General features: G+C 50.9%; 1 protein-coding gene across 1 annotated transcript in view; it reads left to right on the top strand.

Annotated features, from left to right (window-relative positions):
• Positions 1-18,525, top strand: part of ARHGAP39 (Rho GTPase activating protein 39) — a 64,940-nt gene that overhangs the window by 28,443 nt on the left and 17,972 nt on the right. Inside the window, exons 3-4 of the mRNA XM_041407978.1 lie at positions 5,631-5,711; positions 14,390-15,791. Of these exons, the coding sequence (XP_041263912.1) occupies positions 5,631-5,711; positions 14,390-15,791 (1,483 nt within the window). The remainder of the gene's footprint in view (positions 1-5,630; positions 5,712-14,389; positions 15,792-18,525) is intronic.

Below are 18,525 nucleotides of genomic sequence, written 5' to 3'. Positions count from 1 at the left end.
CTGGAAGTGTCCAAGGCCAGCTTGGAACAACCTGGGATAGGGATTTTTCGTTCCAACCAAAACCATGGGTTTGGGCATTTGATGAAGTTTTTCTGTGAAATTTCCATGAAATTTCCATGATTTGATGAAGTTTTTCTTCCACTAAGGAGCAAAAAAAAAAAAAAAAAAAAATTTTTTAAGCTAGGTTTCATCCCATGAAATCTTATTTAAATGTTTCTGGCTAAGCTCAGCTCATCTGGTTGGAAAAGGGAATTTGGGATCAATGGGAAAGTTTTTATTGGAATTCACACCCGGGGCCTCCCTTAAAATTTAGGATTTAGGAACCAGAGCATCTCCAGGTTTGGCTGGAGGTGAATCCAGCTCTGGAAGGGACTGTTGGAGGCAATTCTCGGAATTCTTGCAGTTCAGCTTCTTTTTTTTAGCTCCCTTTTTTTGCTGCTGTGGCAAGAAATCCCTGCTTTTTCCATTGTCCCACTGGGACAGCTTTCCCAAAACTTGGCCTTGGACACTTCCAGGGATGGGGCTTTGCTGGAATTCTTTGGTAAGATCTCCCAGCATTTCCAAATTTATCCAAAGATTTGATTTTCCCCCCATGGGAGGTTTTCCTACTCTAAAATTCCTTTGAGCTTCAACTTCCTTTCCCCTTCTCCAGCACTGGGGGTGCTCCAGCAGTGCCGGGTCTCATCCCACCCATCCGGCTGAGCTTTCCATGGAATTGTTGAAGTCGGAAACGACTTCCAAGATCCTCAAATCCATTTTCCAGGCTCCTTCCTTAATCCAATTCCTCGCCGCGATCCTTGAGTTTATTGAGACCGTGAAGCTCCCAGGGCATGGAAACATCCGAGGAAATATTTGGGGATAACCAAGTGGAAAACACATTCCCGGCATAACCCAAACAAGACTGAGCTCCCCTTCCTCATTCCATCCTCAAATACTTCCCAAAAAAAAAAAAAATTTCTCATATCCGGCATTTCTTGCTCCGAGTTGGGATGGAAATTGGGGGCTGAAGCTTTTTAATATCCTTTCCTTGAATTCCCCGCTTCCCGTTGCGAAACGCGGCCCCGGATTAGGTGGATATTTGCCTAATTCCTCCGAGCGCTTGCGTCGGCGGCCGGCCCCAAAATTCCGGTTGCATAATTCCAAAAGAAAACCATCTTTGAAGTTTTATTGGAAGCGGGGGCTGTAATTAAGAGTATGAAGGGCAGCGATTAAAGCCGAGGATTTGGAGCTGGGATTTCATTTCTATTCCTGGCTTTTGCCATGGAGCTGAGCTATTCCAGGCCGCTCACTTTCCCTGATTTTCCAAAGGCTGGGGAATGGTGCCGTTTCCTGTTCTAGGCAGGAGGGGAAAAAAAAAAACCTGCTGGATTTATTGATTTTTTTTAAAAATATTTTGTTAGGTTTTGTTGTTGTGCCAGAGGTTCCCAGGATAAATTTCGGTCCGTGCTGGAGGCTTCCTAAGCTGTGGTTTAGGGAAAATTAATTTTATTGATGTAAAAGCATCTTGGTTAATTGAAAATCACCTTTATTAGTGGAAAATCACATTGATTACTAGAAAATCACCTTAATTATTGGAAAATCACTCCTATTTGTGGAAAACTACATTTTTCATTGGAAAATCACACTTATTAATGAAAAATTATCTTGATTACTGAAAAACCACCTTAATTATTGGAAAACCATCTTTATTAGTGGAAAATCACCTTAATTATTGGAAAATCCCATTTATTAATGGAAAATCCCTTTTTTTTTAATTGGAAAACCACCTTTATTATTGGAAAATCACATTTATTAATGGAAAATCACTTTTTTTTTAATTGGAAAACCACCTTTATTATTGGAAAATCACCCTTATTAGTGGAAAATCACCTTTTTCATTGGAAATCACACTTGTTAATGAAAAATCATCTTGATTACTGGAAAATCACCTTTATTCCTGGAAAACCACCTTCATAAATGTCCCTGAAAGGCTTTGGATGTATCTCTCATCCAGCCAGGGACATGATTTCATGGATAAAAACCGGATTGTCCGGATTGGATTGTGCCGGTTGGGGTTCATTCCCAATGTTTGGCTCCTCCCAGGCCGATCCTGGCTCCTCTCCCAATCCTTATCAATAATCTGGATATCCTTATCAATAATCTGCGGAGCCACCCCCGGCTCCAGACAAGCTGGAGGGCAGGGCTGGAGCTCCAGGGATTCTATGGATCGAGGACAGATTGGGAAGAACTTCCTGAAGCTCAGCAAGGCCAGGTGTAGCCACGGGATGGACAAACCAGTGGCTGCTCAAGGATTCGGGAATGCTGGGAAGTGTTATCCCCAGGGCAGGTGAGGAAGGGAAGTTGGGAAAACCTTGGAATGCCCAGCAAAGATTTAAGCCTCGCTTGACCACAACTGGGCAACCTTTGAGTTATCCAAAATGTGGAAAAACCTGGGAGAATCCAGTGGGGAATCACCAGGATGGAGCACAGGGTGTGTGAGGAGAAAATGAGGGAGCTGGGCTGGCTTTGCATGGAGAAGGATTTTGGAGAGACCTCAGGACGCTTTTCCAAAACCAAATCTGGGTTTCCAAACCGGTTGGGTTTTTGGTTGGAGCTGGTTTTGCTTCCTGTGATCAGCTCCGTGCGATTTTATCCATTGGGATTTCTGGGATGCAGTCCAGTGCCTGTAGCCCCGTGCTTGTGGAAGCCCTTGACGCCCACTTTGGGAATTCGTTTGGGTTGAGTTTTCCAGATTATCCCGGTTGTTCCGGGTTGGCCAAGGCCAGGTTGGGTGGGAATGTCTGGCTTGAGGACACAAACTGGGCCAAGGTGGAAATTGCAGGAAAGATCATGGACATGGAATGGTTTGGGTCCTCAAAACCATCCAGTTCCGGCCCCCTTCCATGGGCAGGGCCACCTTCCACTATCCCAGGTTGCTCCAAGCCCCATCCAACCCAGCCTGGAATATTCCAGGGATGGAGCATCCACAGATCCTCCCGTCTTTCACCACCCTCATTGTAAAATTCCTCCTTTAATCCTTTTTTTGCTTGTTAGTCAAACAAAATCCATAAGGATTTGGCTTAAAAACCTTGGAAAAACAGCTGGCCAAGGGTAGGGGCCACGCTCCGTCGCATCCCTGCCCGCGGGAAGCCGGATGGCCGGAATCCAGCACTGCTGCTGTTTAAATATTAACCAGGAATCAACTGGGAATCCTGCCCCCAGCTCTCGGGCCAATTCCAGAGGCTGCTCATTAACGTGGAACCTCAGCTGGTGGTTTTTAATGATTCCCAAAACCTCAGCTCATCCCGGAAAAGCAAGCAGGGCTGGCTTGGCCATCCCCGGGAATGTGCAACCACAGCTCCATCCGTCCGCGGATCCCTGCGGAGATTCCCTGCCTGGCTCCCCCCAGTCGGAATCTTTGGGATGGATTCGCTCATCCATCAACTCCGTCTGCACGGAAACCTCGTCGGAGATGGACGGGAAGAGGCCTGGAGCTCGTTTGGACAGGGATAATTAACGCTGGTGGGAAATGGAACAGCGGGAGAAAGGATGGATGGAAACCAAGCCATGGCTCTGATGGATTGGGAAGATCTTGGAAGCAACAACTCCGAAAAACTCCAAGAAAAATCCGCCCATTTTTGTGCTCAGCCAAAATAAAGGATGGAGGAGCATGTGGAGCTTGATCCGGGCAGCTGGAACACAACCCTGGGATCCAGAGGAGTGGGAATTCCGTCCTGGAGGGGTGTGGACCTTGCTGATGGCAGTGGGAGGAGCTGTTGGTCCATCCCACGTGGGGAATTCCAGTGTCCGTTGGGTTTGGCGATCCCGTTTTGGCCATGACCAGGTTCCAGTGGACTTTTTAGAGGGAAAGACCAACATTCCCACCAGACTTTCCCAGGGATGCTGCTGTATGGGATGGGGGTGGGAGATCCCCAGGGAAGGACCTTGAACAGCTCCAGAACTCTCCTGGAATCACGGAATGGTTTGGGTTGGAAGGGACCTTAAAGCTCATCCAGTTCCTGGGCAGGGACACCTTCCCCTATCCCAGGTTGCTCCAACCTGGCCTTGGACACTTCCAGGGATGGGATCCATCTGGATTCCGTCATGGATGTGGGGATCCATCTGGATTCTGCCATGGAATTGGGGTCCATCTGGATTCCACCATGGATGTGGGGATCCGTCTGCATTCTGTCATGGAATTGGGATCCATCTGGATTCCACCACGGAATTGGGAATCCATCTAAATTCCACCATGGATTCGGGTACAGCACTGGGATCAGAGGTGATGCCTTTCTCCCAGGAATCCTGGAGGAGGAGGAGGAGGGGGAGGAGGAGGAGGAGGAGATTCCACCACGGAATTGGGAATCCATCTAAATTCCACCATGGATTCGGGTACAGCACTGGGATCAGAGGTGATGCCTTTCTCCCAGGAATCCTGGAGGAGGAGGAGGAGGAGGAGGAGGAGGAGGGGGAGGAGGGGGTGGAATTCCATTCACACGCACTGGCGAGGAAAAAGGGATTAAGCAATTCCTCACAGCCGTAATTCCAGGGCTAAATCCCATTAAGATCAGCTTTGACAGAAGCTTAATTTTATTGCCTCTTGCTCCACTAAAATTTTGGAGCTTTATCCTATTAGGAAGATTTGTTTCTTTTCCCTCTTTTTTTCCTCCCGAAACCAACATCGGATCTGAATTTTATTAACAGGGGAGTATTAACAAGGAAACATGGGGGAATTTTAGGGGTGGTTTTTTTTTGGAATAAAGTTATTTCTCCAGACATTTTCTGGATAAATATTTGCTCTGTGTTTTCCAAACGGGACCAATTCTGAGCACATTCCCGCTGGGAAGGGTTGTTAAGGCAAAAATAAACATTTTCATGTGTTCACTGGCAGCGGGGATGGAAAATATTGGAAAGACAATGATCAACACCTGGTTTTTGGGAAGTGTTGGAGGGTCTTGGCATGGATTCATGGCCTTTGGAATAGTGTGGAGCCAAAAATATGGATCAAGAGTGGGTCTGATTCTACAGGAGCGGCTTTAAGTCCTTGAATCCCACAAAATCCTTCTTGGACTCCAACTCTGAATTCCCAAGTCTTCATTGAAACACACCAAGTCCAAAAATTTGGAAAAAAAGTCCACAAAGTTTGGAAATTACACCCCAGACTTCCAGATGGGGTTTTTTCCAAGTGTGGTGTCTCTTGGAGTGGGTTGGTGGTGTCACCTTCTCCATCTTCTGGGAACGAGAGCTCTGCAGGCTCAGATTTAGATGAAAATGTGGCAAAAATGGGGTTTTTTGGGGATTTTCCTCTTCCCATGTTGTCTCTGACCATCCGAGGTTGTTGAAGAGCGGGAGTGGCACTCAGAAAGGGTGGGATAAAGCCAGGAAATGTTTGGGATCTGCTCAGATGTTTTAAGGGAAAATTTGGTCTTGGAAGGGTTGGGCATGAACCTGGAGACCACGGCCAGGGGTGGCTTGGTCATCATCCGGCCAACAACTCAAAATAAAAAATCAATGACTCCAAGCTCCAGCAGGTCCCGGGAGCAGATCCCGGACAGGTGGATCCCATCCTGATGGGATTCATCTCCATTAATCCTAGAGGAGACGTTGATGTATCCTTTGGTAACTCCTCGTCCGCCATTCCTGTTTTCCAGTTCGTCGCCTTCCGGAGTGTTCGAGAAGGAATACGACATTTATCGGGATTACAGCTCGGAAGGACAACTCCTGCACTACAGGTAGCCGGAATTTCCATCCGGGATCGGGGTTGGGGTGGGTGGGGCAGTGAATGTCACTGATGTTTTATTCCCAAAGGATTTCCCAATCCTTCTCCTCATCCCTTCCCTTCATGTGTTGCCTTCAGGTCTTTGTGGAACTCCAAAAGTCCTCAAGGAAATCAAAAAGTCCTCACTGAACCCCAAAAGTCCTTCTTGAACCCTGCCAGGTCCATTTTGGACCCAAAATCCTCACTGAACACCCAAAATTCTCATTGAACCCCACCACATTGTTCTTGAGCCCCAAAATCTTCATTGAACCCCAAAATTCCTTCTTGAATCCCAAAACCTCACTGAATCCCAAATATCCTCATTGAACCCCAAAATTCCTTCTTGAACTTAAAACCCTCACGGAACCCCCAAAATCCTCACTGATCCCCAAAATTCCTTCTTGAACCCCAAAACCTCACTGAACCCCAAACATCCACATTGAACCCCACCAAGCCCTTCTTGAGCTCCAAAAATCCTCACTGAACCCCCAAAAATCCTTCTTGAACTCCCCCAAGTCCTTGTTAGACCCCTCCAAGTCCTTCTCAAGTCCCCAAGTCCTCACTGAACCCCAAAAGTCCCCACTGGATCCCACCAGGTCCTTGTCAAACCCCAGAAATCCAAGACGAGGATAAAACCGGATTTTGGGGATTTCTGGAGTCACTCCCTGCCTGGTCGCTCCGGGTTTTGATGAAACCCCAAATTCCTGGATTTTTTCAGGAGCTGGGGATGAGTGGAGGCATCTCCAGCTTTTCCTTTTGCTTTCCATGTTGGAAATGGTGACCGGGAAGGCCGCGATGCTCCTCATCCCTTTTCCTGGCACGTTTCCAGCTGTTCCAAGCTGGTCTCCATCACATTCCATCCCATCTTTCCCTGGAATTCACTGCCACCAAGTGACCTCCTGGGAAGTGTCGGAATTAATTGCCACTTAAGGAAGAGAGGGAAAAAAATTCCAAGCTTTCCAGGAGGGAAAACCAGCAGGGCAGTGGGATCGGGGTTTTTATCCTCACCGCCCTCCATGAATCCATGGACAACCTGATCCCATCCATGAGCTGGACGGATGCAATTCCCAGGAAGGGTGGGAAGGAGTGAGAATTGGAGATGTTTGGTTGGAAACAGGGATTGGCAGCGGGAGCCAAGCCAGAATCTGTCGGGATTTCTCGGTGACGGGGACAACGCGGATTTGGGCTGGTGGCAATTAAAAGCTTCGATGTCACCGCATTCATGAGCTGTCGGCATCAGCTGTGCCACGGGAGACGCCTCCGTCTTCCCAATCCCATAAAAACCCACGGAGCAGCCCTGGCAGCCCTTCCCCCAACCCGCTGACAGCCAAGGAGCTAATTAGCAGCTTTGCTTAATTAGCTGTGAGTGGACGTTCTTTGGATTAACCCCATGAGTGCCACAAAATGGAATGGGAGCTTGTGATGAATTCCTGTTAATGGGATTAATTGGGGGGGGGGGGGGGATTAATCATGGAATCGTGGAATGGGTTTGGGTTTGGGTGGAACCTCAGAGATCGTCCAGTCCCACCCAAACCACTCCAAGGGCAGGGACACCTTCCAGTATTCCAGGTTTCTCCAAGCCCTGTCCAACCTGGCCTGAGGCACTTTCTGGGATGGAAGAGCAGTGGTGCTCCAGGACTTTTGGACAGGGATTGGGAAGTCTCGGGTTGTCCCAACATGGAGGTGATGAATCTGGAGCGGGATGGAACCCAACCAGAACTTCCAAGATCCATCATGGAGTGTGGTGAGCCCTCAAACACTTCCAGTGGAGCTGCCACAGCTCCCTGGCTTCCAAACCCCCTTCGTGAAATGATCCTAGAGGTTCCAGGATCAGCTGGAAAATCAGGTCTGCAAGCCAAGAGCCTTCCCAGGTCTTTCCAATCCTCTTCTCCTCGAGTCTGGCATTAATTCCAGAGGTTTTCCTCTGGAAAATGGCAGAGGGACACAGGATTGAGTCCCACAGCTCATCCGTGGTTCTCTGGTGGGTGGGAAAGCGTGGTGAGACCCGGGTCATGGTTCCTCTGGCTGGGAATCCCCTCTGGCCGGGAAAGGAGAAGCTGGAGAACTCCCAGGTGTTGGGACAAAGTGTGGGATCAAGGTGGCTTGTGGAGAGAAGCCGGATCTTGACTGAGAAATCCCGAGGGATTCAGCTGGGGATCCTCACCCATGGAGTCATCACCACCTGCTGGTGGATCACCCCAGGAGCTGCAGCAACATCCTTGGGAGCAAGGAAGGATTTTTCCGCTTCCTTGGAGCTCCCGGCCAACAATTCCTACGGGAGATTTTTCCAATGTAACAAAGATTAATGGGTGTCATTCAGAGGATGACGTTGTGCTCCGTCCACCTGGAATCCCAAATCCCATCATTCCCAATCCTTGCCCTTAACCCTTTCCCTCTTCATTCCCTCTGGATTTGTGGTTCTCAGAGCTGCTTCATGTCCTTGTTCCATTCAGGGAGCTGAACTCTTTGCTAATCCAAAATCAATCAATCAATCTTCCCATTGGGAAATCTGCTTATTTGTCAGAGAAATCCCAAATTTCTGTCTTCATCCCATGGTGGAATTGGCCAATTAATGGATGGAAGGTCCAAGGCTGCTCAGACTGGATTTTAGACCAAAAATCTTCAACATTAAAGAACTTCTTCTCCCTTTCTCCTCCTGGCAGCAGGGATGGCACCAAACTTCTCCAAAGCTGTGGGGAATCCGTCATTCCAGGCTTTGGAGCTGGAGGAGGTGCCCTGTTGTGTTCCAGTTCTTTGTGGAGAGTTGGGATATCCAATCCATGAGCAGGAGAATCCTGGAATTCTTCTGTGGGTGTTCTAGGAGAGCCGAATGGCGGCTGCTTCACCTGCTCAGGATCCTTGGCTTGGTCTTCCTCCATTTCTCCTGGACTTCCACACCCAGGAATGTTTGAAGAGGTCTTCAATCTTTTTGTGGTCAGCAGGAATCACTTCACTGCAAAGAAATTGGGGGAATGAGGAGGGAACTGGGGTTGGCTCCCAAAAATCCTGTCACCACCTTTCGGAGCTCCACGTGGAGGCACCTGAGGTGGTTTCGGAGGTGGGTTGGTGTCTGGCAGGGTTTAGGAGGTGGTCGTGGTCATGGGGCCACCTCTGTTTTGGGATACAGACATAATTTGCCAAAAATTTTCCAGCTGTTTTCACCTCTTGGCTCCCACAGGAGTTTTTGGATTCATCCTCCATGGTTGGAGGTTCAGTGTCCAAATGGTTCAGTGTCCAAATCCTGCCCTGGCCATGTTCAGCCCTTCTCCATCTGGATTTGTTGTCCTAGTGCCACGTGGATTCAGGGAACAGCTGTAATTTGGCAGAGTTGTGCAAATCCAGGCCCAAAATTCAGGAAGAGACTTGCAGGAGCTATGAAGAAACCCGGGAAGGAGGTGAGGAACCACAACGCCAGATTTTGAGCACGGTTCCAACTGCAAGTTCATAAATGTGACCATTCCTGGTTTTTAGAGTTCACTTCATTCCCTGCTTCCCTTGGAAGTGAGGAAGAGGAGCAGAACCGACACCAGTGATTCCCTGGGGAGCCATGAGGTGAAAATCCCATCTTTTGGAAAGAAAGGGATGAGGGTTGATCGTTGCTCTTGGTGGTATCAGAGTGGTGGGACCTCCTGGGCTGGGCTTTCTGCCCAAACCTGACACTTCCAGGATGGAGCAGCCACAGCTTTTCTGTTTCCATTCCAGCCCCTCACAGGGAAGAATTCCTTCCCAAAATCCCCCTTATCCCTCTGGAAGTGGGAAACCATTCCCTGTATCCCGTCAGGCTGGAGACACCAAGAGGAGGAAAAGCTTTGGCGTAGGGAATGTGTTCCGGAGGATGCAAAATCCATTCAGAATGGGCAAGAGCTAAAAAAAAAAAATCACCATTTTTGGAACTCTTTGTCGCACTCCCGGAGCCAGCGGGAGCAGATTCCCTATTGATCGGCTATTTCGGGAAATGTCACTTCTGGTCTCTTTGTTCTTCCCAGCTGATTCCTCAGAAGGATAAAGGCTCCTCTGTGCTCCTTTCCCAGCATTCCCTCCTCCCTCTCCAATCTGGAAAGATCTCCTCTTGTTTTCGGTGACATTTGGATTTCGGGAACGAAGCTATTTTTGGGGGATTGCTTTCATTGGGATGAGCAGCCCCGATTGGCTCCCGGGAATTTGGCGGCCGTGTTGTCCGTGCCCGGCTCGGTTGTTTGGGTCTTGTGCTTCCTCCTGGTGGGTTCCTGATGGGATTGATCCCGGAGGAACTCACTGGAGAACCCCCTCCCTGGACCTTCAGCAAGGTCAACTTGACCTTCAGCCAGGGGACTCATCAGGAGTGATCATCCAACTTCATTTTGGTGTTTCCTCACCATCAACATCCCATAAAATCCTTTGGCTATGGATTCGTGGCCTCCAACGTCCCGACCTGACCATCCCACCCAAACAGCTGCCGGAAAATGGCAAAAATTCATCCTCCCGGCCCTGCTTCTCCTGAAATAAAAGTGGGAATGGGATGGCGAGGGATGGGATGGGTCGTTGTCTCCCCGTGGCCTTGACCAGCTTCCGTGGATGTTAATTAGTGCCGATGCCACCGGAGCAGCAGAACATCGGAGATGTTTCGCGGAGAGATTTGGTGTTGAGGGCTTGGAGCTGAAGGTGATCCCATAGCGCCATCCGGAGACAGGGATTGGACAATCCCTGAGAGTTTTGGAGAAATAATAGGATTTTAATTTTTTTATTTTTTAATGGTATTTTGGTGGGTATAATCCTTTGGGAATATTTTAGCTGGAGAACGGAATTGTGTGCGGAGGAGCTTCAGGAGGTTGTGGGCATCCAGCAAACCAAGGTTTGATGTCACAGACTTTGGGCTTCAACATTCCCATCGCTCCAAAATTCCCACTGAAAGACCAAACTGGATTTTCCTCTTCGTGGATATCCCATGGATTGTGTTGTATCTGTCAAATCATCCTGGGAAAACTCGATCCTGGTACTCACCTTCTTCCCAAATATCCATTTTATTGCCCGAATTATGCAAATTTCTCCTTGGTCATTCCGGTTTTTCTAGGAATCAGCTTCAACCAATCAAAAGGCTTCCTAAAAAATGAACTCCAAGGAGGGACTGACGCTTCCAAAAGATGGGAAGAGGGACTGGAAGTGTGGAAGAAGGGTTGGAGAGGCCATGGCAGGGTTGGAGAACCCCAAATCCCACAAAAACTGAGAAATTCCTGCTTGAGCAGGAATTTAAAATTCGAAATTTTAAAATGTAGAATTTAAAATTCCAGTCCAAGCCCTGGGATATTTATATATATGGAATTACACAGAATTCCATGTCAATTTTTGGGAACAGCACTGCTTGCAAGTGAAGAACAGCAAAACCTTAAGGATGGAGGATTTCAGGATTTCATCCTACAGCTTCATTTAATTATAAATTAACATAAAATACAAGTTTTTGCATGATTATAGAGGCTGGATTCCTGTCCTGAGGACGTTTTCCCAGCTGGAAAATTTCGGATGGATCACGGGAGGCTCCAGATGGAAGCCTGGACGTCTTCAGGCTCTGCTGCTCACCTTTCCCTGATTTTTTTCACGGAGATTTTCGTGCTGCCGGAGCGGCGCCGGGCACCGTGCCAGGCACAGGGAGGGTTTTTTCCGCCACCGGCTCATCCCTGACCCCGGAATTCCCAGCGGGATGCGCTCGGAGCAGGCGGTGCCCAGCTGGGAGGGAAGAGGGGCCGGGCTGCTTCCCTCATTCCCATCCCAGTTTAGCCCTGGAAAAGGGAATTTGGAGCTCAGGTGGAAGGCAGAGGGAGAAGATGCTCCCAAATCCCAGAGCCGGGGGAGGAAGGTGAGGAAGAGAGAGGATTTTTGGGATTTTGGGAATTTGGGATGGCACAAGGAGCTGGGATGGTGGGGGGTGCCCAGGGATCTTTTGCTTTTCCCGGACAATCCGGCTGTGTTCTGATATTTGAATTATTCAAATCAGGTTTTTTTCCCCTTTTCCCAGGGAGGGGAAAATCCACTTAATCCCAGCTCTAAATTTTAATTTTCACTTGCAAAGTCTAAACACTGGGGCAGGGGAAGGAATCTTGGAAAAATGCATGGTTTGGGTCGGTTTTGGAAATATTCGTGTTTTTAAAACCTCACGTTGCAGCCTCATTCCATCAAAAACCAAATAATTTTGGTTTAAAATAATGAAATATTATTTTAAAATAATTCTGCTTAAACTCAGCTGTGATTTATTCCCTCAGTCCCACCATGAGGGGAGCTGGCCCTTAGCCCCATGAAAAGCATCAGGAATGTAAAAAATCCATAATTTTGGTTATTTTCGTGGGATTTTAAGGAATTTTGAGCTGTGCATGGTCGTAATTCTTGCTGGAATGAATAATGATATGCAAATTAGGGGGGGGTTTACCTGCAGGTGTGGGGTCTCTCCAGAAAAAAACAACGGGAAGCAAAGGAATTCCCGGATGAGTGATCCAGGTTTCTCCTCTCCCCTCCATCGCTGACTTCCCAAAGGTTGGAAGAAGATCAAGGAGGAGGCGTTGGAGCAGGGAAGGAAATTTTGGAGAACATGGAAAAATCCTGCCCTAAACCAGAGGGAAATTATGTGGGAATCACACAAATTTCCAAAGAAATGGATTTCTCGGATAGGAGATGCAGAGGGATTCGGGAAGCGGTTTTGTCATGGAAATGTACAGAATAGAAAAAATCTTCCCCACGTGGAGAAAACAGCAGGGAGAACCCGGTGCCAAGCCAGAAATAACAGGAATACTTGGAATTTCTGCCGGATGCCCCGTGCCAGCATCCCTTGAATTTCTTGGAGCGGCCGCGCCGCTCGTGGGCAGCGATTTCAGCCCAAAAATCGCCTTTTTGGGATTCCTTTTACCGGCAGAAAAATCCATTTATTCCGTGGGGTTTTTTTTTTGGGGGGGGGGGGGGCACTAACCATAATCCACGGAGCTTTCTGGAATATTGCTCATTGTTATTTAATATTTGGGATTGAAAGCTCGGCCCGGACGAGGTGATTTGGCAATTTGACGGAAGCGCCGCTGCTCCGTTGGGGATTTTTCTTGGGATCCGCTGCTGCCAGATGCCGCGGGCTGGAATATTAATGCCAGCTGCAAAGCTGGGAATTAAGCGGCGGTTTCACCTGGTTTGAGTGAAAACACCTGGATTTAGGAGGGATTTGGGTTCGGGTGGGCGTGGGGAAAATGTGGAAACGTGGATTTCTGCAGGGAACTTCCGGATCATCTCATTCCAACCCTTTTCCATGGGTAGGGACAGCTTCCACTAACTCAGGTTGCTCCAAGCCCTGTCCAACGTGGGCTTGGACACTTCCAGGGATGGGGCAGCCATGGATTCCCTGGGAATTCCAGTCCAGTTCCACTGGGAATCCTCTGTGGCTTTTCTGTTTTCTTTCCTCACGATTTTTGGGATCTGTGTATAAAAGTCAGGTTATTCATGAGGATTAAAGACCTCCAGCTCTTCCAGAAGAAACATGGAGCCATCCAAGAGTTTTGTGTGTGGCTTGAGCAGGAAAAGCAGATTTTTCAGGAGCAGAAGCAAGGTGGGAAGGGGCTTGGAGCAACCTGGGGTAGTGGAAGGTGTCCCAGCCCATGGCAGGAACTGGATGAGCTTTAGGCCGAAAACATTCCATGAATCCATGATTTTGTGGTCATGGATGGAATTTTGAGGGTCTGGAAGGGCAGCATAAGAGGTTGAGATCCATCAAACCAAGGTGGAGGAACCCAAACTCCTCCAGGTTTTCAGCAGCAAGAAGTTGGCAGGAGGCTCAAGTCCCCAGGAGCTCCAAAGGCACTTCCAAAGGTGGAAAAGGAAGGAATAAATTCTTCCCAAACCCCTTGGAGCGAGGACAAAGCCGTGGACAAACAAGGAGAGACCGTGGAGCCTCCTGCAGGGAATTGTTTGTGGCTTTTTGTGGGAATTTTTCCCTCAAAACTCAGCGATTGAACTCACTCCACCTTTTCCTGGGGGACAGAAGGGACAAATGGCTGGGAATAAACGAGAACTGGAGAGGGATGAAGTGGGAGAGCAGACGGTGCCTCCGGCATCTTCTGTTCCAGCGTGGGATTGGTGACAGGATGTGCTTCCCTGTGCCTTGGGAACAGCAAATTCCAGCTCGGATCCCTCCTGTGAGCTGGGCAGCTCCATAAAATCCTTCTTTGCACTTCCTCCTGACTGTCCCAAGGACTTGGAACGGGGAGAGAGGAGAGGAAAATCCACTGTGCCAGGGAAGAATTCCTTATGGGAGAATTTCTTCCCAATATCCAATCCCATGGGCAGGGACGCCTTCCACTATCCCAAGTTGCTCCAAGCCCTGTCCAGCCTGGCCTTGGACACTTCCAGGGATGGAGCAGCCACAGCTTCTCTGGGAATTCCATTCCAGAGACTCCCCATCCTCACAGCCAAGAATTCCTTCCCGTTATCCCATCCAACCCTGCCCTCTCGCAGTGAGAAGCCATTCCCTATATCCTGTCCCTCCATGCCTTGTCCAATATCCAACCCCATCCAATCCCTCCCATCTCCATCTCTCGAGCTCTTGGGAATATTCATCCTCCAGGCTCTGTGGTAGTTTGGGAGGTTTGGGACCAACAATCCCAAACTTTTGTGGAATTCTGACCCTCACCGTGATGTTTCTCCCCGCAGGACCTCATCCCTCCGATGGAACGCCGGCACCAAGGAGCGGATGTTGATCAAGGTGACGGATCGGGAGCCCAGCTTCCTCCTCCACCAAGGCAACGGCTACGCCCCGGAAAACCAAGCTGGCTCCCGCTCCCGCCGGCCCTCGGGCGGCCAGCAGTCGCCCAACCTCCAAACCTTCTCCTCGGACACCGACAACTCCGTCTTCTTCCCGGAGAGGAAGCAGTCGCCCTTCCTGAAGAGGGCCGAGCACGTGGGCAGCTGCTCGCCGCTGCTGGGCCGGGGCGATTCCTTCTGCTCGCCGCTCCAAGCCCAGCACCGCAAACATTCCAGCGAATCCCAGCCCTCGTCGCCCCGCTACGCCTACGAGCCCCCGCTCTACGAGGAGCCCCCCATGGAATACCAGGCTCCCATCTACGACGAGCCGCCCGTGGACATGCAGTACGAAGCCAGCGGGAGCTACAAGGCCGGATCGCCGCAGAAATCGCCCATCCGCAAGCCTCACCCTTTCCTCCAGTCGCCCAAGCAAGGCTCCAACTCGCCCTACCAGCAGTTGGTGCTCACCAAGCAGAAGTGTCCCGACCGCTTCATGAGCCTGGAATACAGCCCGGCCGGCAAGGAGTACGTCCGGCAGTTGGTCTACGTGGAGCAGTCGGGCTCCAGCCCCAAGATGAAGACGGGCTTGAGGCACAAATATTCCCCCAACCCCATCGGCGGCTCCTACTCGCTGCAGCACAGCCCCTGCCTGGTGCGGGACCAACGCCTGGAGATCAAATCGGGCGACTACAGCAGCATGGAGGGACCCGACTTCTGCCCCGGCCCCACCGGGGCCCAGGTGGCCCAGGGCGAGGACTCCATGTCGTGGTCCAGCCAGCAGGACACCTTGTCCTCCACCGGTTACTCGCCCTCCACCAGGAAGAGGAAAAGCCGGAAGCCTTCGGTGAACCACGACGCCAACGCCTCCTCCACGGACGGCTCAGGGGAGCGGGAGGTGTTGGGCGAGCTGGGTGAGGAACGAGCCACGCCGGGGCCCAACAGGTCGCCGATGAACCGGACGGAGAGCAAGGCGGCCGAGGCGGAGGCGGCGCGGGGCTTCCCGGAGCCGTTCCTGGCACAGGCGCGCCTGGCGTGGGAAGCGCAGCAGGCTCACTACCACATGAAGCAACGGAGCAGCTGGGATTCCCAAAAGGACGGTTCGGGCTACGAGAGCGACGGGGCCCTCCCGCTGCCCATGCCGGGCCCGGTGGTGCGAGCCTTCAGCGAGGACGAGGCGTTGGCGCAGCAGGAGAACAAGCACTGGAAGAGGAACACCTTCGAGAAGCTGGGCTTCCCCCAGATCCTGCTGGAGAAGAGCGTCTCCGTCCAGACCAACCTGGCGTCCCCCGAGCCCTACCTGCATCCATCTCAGGTAAGGCCCTTGGGAAGGTTCTCGGTTTTGGGGGTCTTCACCACATGGCCAATCCTTGTTGAAGGTCCTTCTCCTCCAGTGTAGATCCAGTGGTATGTCCCTTGGGGTGATCCCAACCAGGATTGGGCACGGGCATCTCTGTGCCATGGCGGCCTCAGCTCTGTGCCGTGGCTTCTCCTGCCTCGATGTGGGGCAGATCCTGGATCCAAGCAGCTCCCAGGAGGTTCCTGAGTGCTCATCCCTGGCTGATCCCTCAGAGAAGTTGCTCCTTGCCAAGGTGGTCCCTCAAAGAAGTTGCTCCTTGCCAAGGTGGTCCCTCAAATTTGGTTCTTACCAAGGCGGTCCCTCAAAGTTGGTCCCTGCCAAGGTGGTCCCTCAAAGAAGTTGATCCTTGCCAAGAGGATCCCTCAAAGAAGTTGATCCTTAGCAAGGTGGTCCCTCAAACAAGTTGGTCTTTGCCAAGGTGATCCCTCAAACAAATTGATCCTTGCCAAGGTGGTTCCTCAAAGATGTTGGTCGTTGGCAAGGCGGTCCCTCAAAGATGCTGGTCCTTGCCAAGGGGATCCCTCAAAGAAGTTGGTCGTTAGCAAGGCGGTCCCTCAAACAAGTTGGTCGTTGCCAAAGTGATCCCTCAAAGTTGATCCTTGCCAAGAGGATCCCTCAGAGAAGTTGGTCCTTAGCAAGGTGGTCCCTCAAGGTTGATCCTTGCCAAGAGGATCCCTCAGAGAAGTTGGTCCTTAGCAAGGCGGTCCCTCAAAGATGTTGGTCCTTGCCAAGGTGGTCTTTCAAAACCTGGGAATGAAAGAGCCACCAGTTTTCCAGGATTTGTTTCCCAGGGTTGTGGGCTGCCTGTTCCCTCCCTGGAGATCCCTCCAGCCCCAAACTCCCATTCCAGAGGAGACCCTGAGGGTCTCACCTGGAATTGCTGGAGCTGGAGCATCCCAGATGCCCAGATTCCGGCCCACCAGATGTTGCCCTGGTTTTTGGATTTCCTCCATCAGCTTCTGGATGTCATCCATCAGTCCCTTCCCCTCCAGGGAAAGGCTGTCAGGGCTTCCAAAAAACAGGTGATGATGCCACGTGTGGGGATAAATCCCACCTGGAAAACTTCCTGGAAGATGGAATTTGGTGTCAGCAGGAAGGAGGCCCTGGACATCGACCTGGCAAACAGCAAATCATCTGGAAAATTCCTTTTTTGTCCATGGAAATGTGTAATGAAATGGGTGGAGTGTTGCATCCAAAGGCATCAGAAGAAGATTCCTGAAGCACAAGGACTCCGCGCTGCACGAGGAGGTCCAAACCCACAGCTGGAGGGCTCCGGATCCGCTTTGGATCTTCACACCAGGAGAAAAAGCTGCCACCATTGGTGATCCTACACCTTCTTCACAGAGCTTGGGACGTGGTGGGAATCTTCTCCACTCCGCAGAGGTTTCTGTCCTGATGGTCCCATCTGTCATCCTCGATCTCAGGGACACCAAGCTGGTGGGACAGTGGCACCGGTTTCCCAGAGAAGCTGTGGCTGCCCCATCCCTGAAAGTGTCCAAGGCCAGGTTGGACGGTGTTTGGAGCAACCTGGGATGGTGGAAGGTGTCCCTGGCCATTGGAACGGGATGATCTTGAAGGTCCCTTCCATGGTCATGGCTGTGGTTGTCACCAGTGGAGTGTCCCCACACTGAAGTGCATCCAAGCCACATCCACATGGCTCCAGGACCTTCTCCCTTGAGGATTCCCTAATTCCTGAGGTGACACCATCGTCACCCCATGGGACAGGCAGGAGGTCACAGCCATTTGAAGTTGATACCTCATGGTTTATTCCCTTCTTGTAGGCCAGGGCATCCCCCAAGTTCATTTAGGTGCTAATTAGAGCTATTTAGCCCTGAAGTTAATTTCCTATTGGCTCTGGCAGAAGAGGATCCATCACATTTCACTTCCAGGGTCACTCCCTGGCCTGACCATGCTCTCCTTGGCTGGAGAAGGTTGATGTCCTCAACCAGTGTGGTCATTTTCTTCTCCCTGGGTGTTCTTGGTGGCTCTGGTCCAGCCCATGGACCAATTTTTGGAAGATCCAGGTCCCCAGCAGCTGCCGGGTGCGAGACCTTCGAGCATCTCCTGCATCACCCAGGAAACCCCATGGGCCTTCAGCTGACCAGGCTGGAGGACACAGAAGGACCTTTGGGGTGGAGTGGCCTCCACAGGGACAGCAGGGCTGCGTCCCTTGAGGGATGAAGCTCCCGTGTCCCCATCCCGTGTCCCCATCCCATGTCCCTGCCATCGTCACCGTCGTCAAGATGGGAGTGGAGCGATGTCGATGGAAAGATCTCGACACTGGAACAGGACGAGTTGCTGAAGAGAAAAGAAACTTCACTTGTTTGAAGAAGTAGAAGCTCGGTCACCCAACAGCAGGTCTGGTGGCTCTTTGGGTGGCTTCCTTGTCCCCTCCTAGATTTTCCATCTTCTGGGTCTTTCCACCTTCTGCTTTTCTTCTGTTCCTCCTCTGAAGCCCAGCCCCAAATCCGTGGCAGCACTGGAGTCACCTTGCCCACAGGCCCTGCTCAGGGCCACCACTGCTCCTCCACATGAGGTGGGGACAGCGGTGTCACCTCTGATGGTGTGGCATGTCCTTCCCTGCCATGGGTCACGTCCCCAGGGCTCCCAAACCCAGGTGGTGCTGGCCTGGATGTTGCAGAAGAGATGATGAAGCCACCTTGGCTGGCTGCAGGACCAGAGAATTGTC

Source organism: Onychostruthus taczanowskii, unplaced genomic scaffold, assembly GCF_017590055.1.
Source record: "Onychostruthus taczanowskii isolate IOZ18803 unplaced genomic scaffold, ASM1759005v1 scaffold280, whole genome shotgun sequence".
Classification (NCBI taxonomy): domain Eukaryota; kingdom Metazoa; phylum Chordata; class Aves; order Passeriformes; family Passeridae; genus Onychostruthus; species Onychostruthus taczanowskii.
This window is presented reverse-complemented; position numbering and strand designations above follow the sequence as displayed.